Source organism: Mandrillus leucophaeus, unplaced genomic scaffold (assembly GCF_000951045.1).
Source record: "Mandrillus leucophaeus isolate KB7577 unplaced genomic scaffold, Mleu.le_1.0 Scaffold317, whole genome shotgun sequence".
Taxonomy (NCBI): Eukaryota; Metazoa; Chordata; class Mammalia; order Primates; family Cercopithecidae; genus Mandrillus; species Mandrillus leucophaeus.
Genome location: NW_012103332.1, coordinates 2,093,085 through 2,099,269, shown reverse-complemented (window position 1 = coordinate 2,099,269; position 6,185 = coordinate 2,093,085). Strand labels below are relative to the sequence as shown.

Here is a 6,185-nt window from a genome sequence, read left to right as displayed (position 1 = left end):
TTTAGTGGCTCCAGGTGTTCCTTGATTTGTGGCAGCATCACTCCAATCTCCGCCATCTTCACATGGGTCTTTTGCGCAGCCTCTTCATAGAAGAACACCTTGCATTGTATTTAGAGCCCACTTTAACCCAAGATCATCTGATCTCAATATCCTTAGCTTAGTTACATTGTTAAAGACGTTTTTTCCAAATAAGGTCACATGTACAGTTTTTGGGTAGACATACACCTTGGTACACATTGTTAAACCCACATGTCAATTCAACTACACTGAATTGGTTTCTATTAGGTCTACATGAAAAGTAATGAGTGTCTGCAAAAGGCAGTTTCACAGGGGAAATAAGATAGGGAAAACGCAAGGAAAATGTGAAGGAGGACTAGCTGGGTGTCATTGGCTGGTCATGCAGGAGGGAGATGCAGAAATGGAAAAGGAAATCAAAGATCACTGCCAAGTGTTGGACCTGAAGGTGCTGGAAGCGTGCTCAAGCAGAGAGACTGGAGTGCATAGGGTGATGTGCTCTGTTTCGGCAGAAGATGAAGTGATTGCAAGAACAATTATTTGGTTGGCCCACTGATGTTCTGTGCCTCAGTTTCCCCACAAGCCTATGGCACTTTCCGCTTTTCCAGGATGTGCTGAGCTGCTGGTGCAATCAATTAGCGTGTGTTGACTTGACCAGAGTCCGTGACAAGCAAATCAAGCAGCAGTTTAAAAAGCTTTATGTGATTCATTTCACTAGGTGGGTGGGATGGGCTGAGTGGACCGGAAAGGCAGCTGGCCCCAAATGTTTGAGGCCTTGTAAAATGATGTGCATCTACTTAGGAGACTAGTAAATGGTACTGTCCTCCCCAAGTGCAATAGCCAACTTGGGAACCTTGAGCATCTCCTTTCAAGGTTCGATCTCAATTCAATGCAAAACAAACAATTTTGCCCTATTATGCGTAACATTCTTTAATAACATTTTCTGTTATTAAATTCTGATATGTTGAGAATTTATAAATCTTTCACCATTCTATATTTTTTAAAAGTATATCTAAAATCTCAACACTTAGGATTCAGATTTAGGGCAGGGAGACCTGGTAATGCTTGTTGCTCTTTGTAAGCAGTTTACAAACAGGCTTTAACCACTTACTGTCTAGGTAGATGGCTCTTTATTTTCCAGCCTTGTTAATATTTTCCTTCAATAATCCACTGTAGGAAGAACAGCTCCTGCTCCCCATTCCCCATTCTCCCCACCTTCTTTCCTTCTCTCTCGTGTGTCCCTTAGTTGCTTCCAGCTGGGCCTGCTCTGACTTCCTTTGCAACATAGCTGACACACACTCTCCAGGAGACGGGCGAACTGATGCATAGCCCTGGTTCTACTCCCAACTAGCCTGGCCACCCGGAACTAAATCCCCTCCACTCTAGGGCCCTGTTTCCTCATCTGTAGCATGGAGCTGAGAAGAATGCCTGCCTATTTGCTACTCAGGCTTGCTGCAAACATGAAATAAAAAGAGAGTTTGAGTTCAGCTCTCTTCTTAAAGTTAAAAAGGCCAAAGCTGATTATCTAGAAAGGTCAGAGGTAGTTCCCAGTCTTTTGGGTTCTTGAGGCACCTAGGAAGAAGTTGAGAAATTCTCAGACTCTATCCCATACTCCTAAAATTGGCCTGGTTAAAGCCATTTAGGCAACTGTTATATGGGCTGTCAGAGCACAGAAATGGTGCCCATAACCTAGAGACACGATGAAACTGAGGGCTCCTTCTCAGTGCAGGGATAGGTCAGAATTCCTCTGGTATCAGAGAGAGTCAAAGGACTCTATCCAATTAACGACATAGCTTGCTATTGCGTATAAGCCCAGACTCGCAGGCCATTTATGTATTTGTATCTAGGTATCTATTCATTATCTTACAAACATTCCTGCAAGCATGCAGGGTCAGTTATCCAGTGTTCTAGGAGAGAAAAAGATGCCCAGGCTACAACCTACCTTTGCAAGGCTCCAATGCAAGGGGACACAGACAGGTACATGTATAATGAATGCATGTACAGGGCATTTAACAATATTTGATTGTTTACTTGCTTATGGCTTGGCTCCCTAAATACACTAAAAGCTCCAGGAAGCAGTCTTCATCTATTCTTTAATTACTATACCCTATTGCCTAGTGCATTGCCTGATAAGGAATAAACCCAATAACTATTTGTTGAGTAAATGAATGATTGGACTCATGAACAAACGAAATGAATGGCAATAGAGAGGTATGCAAATGTACCAGAGGGACTCAAAGCGGAAGCAGCAGGGAAGAATTCATAGGGAAGTAATATTTGAACTTGACCTTGAAGAATGAAAAGCATTTTGCCAGGCCCAGAGGAGGCAAAAAGAATAATTAGATCAATGATATGGGAGCATTAAGGAAAAAAAAGGTCTGGCCCAGAGGCCACAGTGTGGGATGACCTGGCAGAGAGAGACGGTAGCAGGAAATAAAGAAGCAACAGAATTGGGATTCCAGGCCACTGGGGCAGGAAACTTAGCTACCGTGGTTAAGAGTTTGGGTTTTCTCTTTCAGGAATAGAGAACTGATGAGGATTCTCAAGGAGGTGACTTGATAATATTCTGCTATTAATAATTACAAAGGTTGTTCTTGCTGCAGTTTGGTGTATGGATTGGAACCCCGGAGGCCAGGAAAGAAGTTGGGGTAGATGCTGGAAGTCAGCCTAGAGATACTGAAAGCAGAAGTAAGGCTGAATACATTAAATAGCTCAAGAAAGTGACAAAGAAGAGATAGAGTCAGGAGGCATTTGGGGACTCTGACTGTTAGGATCTGGTGACAGATTAGGATGATAGCAATGATAGAGGGGTAGGGGTGGGAAGACTCAAGGTTAGCACCCAGGCTACTGGTTTGGAAACCATGTGAGCAATGGATTCTCTCACTAGGAAAAAGTCCTGTGCCTGCTGGAGAATAACCAATTAGAAAGATCCAGAAAATAATTCAGTGTTCATGCCTGGAACTTAGTAGAGAAGTCAGAGTGCAGATGGAAATTTGCGAATTCAGCTGTATTTAGATAGAAAAAAAATGAATAATGAAATATGTGAAATAGTATAATAATGAAATTTTAAAATAAAAAATGGAAAAATGAAATTAATGATAATGAAATAAGCCATCATCTTTCTAGATGGTCAATATACACAGTAACAAAATATACCCAAACAACTCACAGATTTTTAAATGTATTACGTTCTATTCTATGGGCTACAGGCAAAGTCCAAGATGAAGAGAGAGCCTGAAGTCATCCTGAAGTATTTCCTGGACTTCTTTAGTTTTGTGTGTCCCTGTATGAGTGTCCACTCAGCTCCTCGGTGGACCAGGCACTGACCCAGGCCCTGGGGACGCTAAGTCCTGCAAATCTCTGCTTTAGTGGAGATGGAAGTTGAACAGTCAGATGTGAACACACGTTACCAGTTAAAACAGAAGTAAAATTAAAACTCAGGCAAGTGCTGTGAAGGAGCGAGTCTGAGAGGTCAAGGAGGATTCTCTGAGGAGGTAGCACTTGAGCTGAGTTTGGAAGTAAGAGTTGCCATTAATAAGAAGGAAGACAAGGGCATCTGAGAAAGGGGGAACGGTACCTGAAAGGGCCCCGTGGGAGGGAGCAGAGAAAGTCCAAGGATCAGGAAGAGGCAAATTTGCTCCAAGTGGAACTGGGAGGACAAACAGGGTAGCTGAGCTAAGGAGGCCATTGTCAGGAGCATTTGTGGAGGAAAAAAATCACCAGTTAGTGTTTGATAGAGCTCACGAAATGCCTGCCAAAGAAAGGGAAGTGTAGGGAACTTGGCTGATTAAATGAACTAGGAATGTATAACAATGATGCTTTATGACACTGAATGTATTTAATGAATGTTAGCAAATTAACTCAATGAAAAATAAGTTAATCTCTTCATAGAAAGTGCCTTAGCAAACTGCCTAAATCATATGGGAGCTCAATAAATATTACTTGAATCAGAGTTGCTATTGCTAAATAGTCTGTCTTCCCACGTTGGATAATGTTTGCTAGATTTTTATGAAATTCAACAAACATAGGAAAGCATCTGAGACATTGCCTGGTTTATGGTTGCTGTCCCTCAAATTTCTTAACAGCCTCTCATCAACCGTGTGGCAAAAGTACGATATTCTTCATTTTACAGAGGAGACAGATACTGGCAGAGCTTGAGGACAGTACCAAGGTCACCCTGCTGATGAGGGAGAGGCAGCCCACATGCTTGTCTTGACTGGGCACTTCTTCTGCCCCACACTACTGTTTCCTGTAAAATAAAGCTCTTACATTTAAAAATTAAGTAACTGGATTACTTTAAACACAGATTTTCTTTAACCCTAGTGGTAATGCAAAGAGAGATTCAGAATTATGTGTGAGACATAATTACTTAAATCTGACTGGGTGGTTGTTTCTATGAATGAATGCACTTAATTAATTTTTCCCCTAGCTTCTTGCTATTTCCCAGCTATAATTTATTTTCTTTCGTCCCAGGGGCAATAGAAGGACAACTAAAGAAGGAACCAACGATTTGAAATTCCAGAACTTCAGTCTGCCAAAAAACAGGTCAGAATATTTACTTGTTTATTAACAGAGGAGTGAAAATGTTAATTCTGTAGCAAACAAGCTGACCATCACACACACGGAAATTGTCAATGTGATGGAATGACCTGTAGTGACTTAGAGGTCAGACAGAGACCAAGGTACAGGAGAAGGGTCTTGGCTGGGGTTGAGCAGCCAGAAGGTGTGTGATACAAAGCGAGGCTGAGAAGCCCCCACCTCCGCAGCTCTGCAGGCCAGGCCTCCTTCCACCCACCCCTCCCAGGTCTCCAAACAAGCCCAGAGAGAGCCAGTGATGGGGAGGCTTCTCTTCCTCTGCCAGTGAATGATTTGAATGATGGATCATGGATCTGGCCACAAGTTTACCTTGGAGTCTCACAGCAAGCGGACAAGAGACAGCCAAGTGCTTACATTGCTATTTCCTTTGTCCTTCTATTGAGAATAACGTTTGCTGAGCAGTGATGGCATCAAAACTTGCACAGGCTACTGAAAATGCAGAGACCAAAGACAAAGTGTCTCCCTCAAGGAGCTCGCAGACTAGTCAAAAATCTCAGAATGGAGTGCTAACTTGATTGAATGACTGATGAGAGACAAGACCTAAAGTCAAATCCAGCTGTGCACTGCCCAGCCCTGCCCAGCAGACTAAACCTGGGCCACATCCTCATGTGCAGAACTGTCTCTCTGATGCTCAGGTGGGACTCCCTGGCCAAGCATTCCTGGGGGTGGCTTCTGTTCCTAGAGGTACCCAAGGGTCCTTACAAGTTATATCAATCCTCATATCCCAATTCAAGTTCATCCAACAAACATGCTTCATTCCCTACTATGTGCCAGACACTGTAAGCAGTCTTGGAATTCTAAAATGCTCTGGAATAAATAGTTCTCCTAAGCAGAGTAAATGAATGCTGGTAAGATGATAGAATACTTGAGGTGTTTTGCAAAACCACTTTGAGTAGAGGGAAATTTGTGGCTGTTCTCAGACTTCTTTAATGTTTACATTAAATACATTTGAATAATGCATTTTAAGTCCGTTTTCCTTATTTCTTGACAATAGCAAGAGATGGGAGATGGAAGGTTTAGAAGCCCTCCTTCAAATGGAGAGGGATGAAGCAATTACATACATCAAAGTAATATTTACAGTTACATTTGGAGGAAAAAAGACAGAGAGAGAAGAGCAGTGCTTTTTTCTGAAGCAAATTATTTCAAAATGTGTCATAGCATGCTCAAGATATATTAAAAAGAGCAACAGATGATGTTTTTGCAACCTGTTCTAAACTATTTATAAACCTAAATTTAAAAAAATCTATAGACATACAAATCTCTATACCACTGCATATTTTATAATGAATGCATTATATGAATATAAACTACTATTTGAGATATATAAATCAACTAAAAATGCCTGAAAACTACAAATTTGTATCTACCATCTTCCTTGGTAAAAATTATACTTATCAACATTTGATGAGAAGGTAAGGAAGAAGCTACTTATGGGCAGCATTGCAGTGTAGAATGAGTCCATTGGATCAGGATTTCAATCTCAGCTGACCTACTTATTAGCTGTGTGGCCCCAGACAAGCCTCTTTTTCCATTCCAACACCTCCTGTGTTTTAGAAGTGATATCTGAAGCCGAG

The 6,185-nt window shown here is 41.7% G+C and overlaps 1 protein-coding gene across 1 annotated transcript in view; it reads left to right on the top strand.

Moving 5' to 3' along the window:
- The window catches only part of CLNK (cytokine-dependent hematopoietic cell linker), a 206,794-nt gene that overhangs the window by 95,747 nt on the left and 104,862 nt on the right, over positions 1-6,185 (top strand). The window contains exon 3 of the mRNA XM_011987821.1: positions 4,489-4,560. Within this exon, the coding sequence (XP_011843211.1) occupies positions 4,489-4,560 (72 nt within the window). The remainder of the gene's footprint in view (positions 1-4,488; positions 4,561-6,185) is intronic.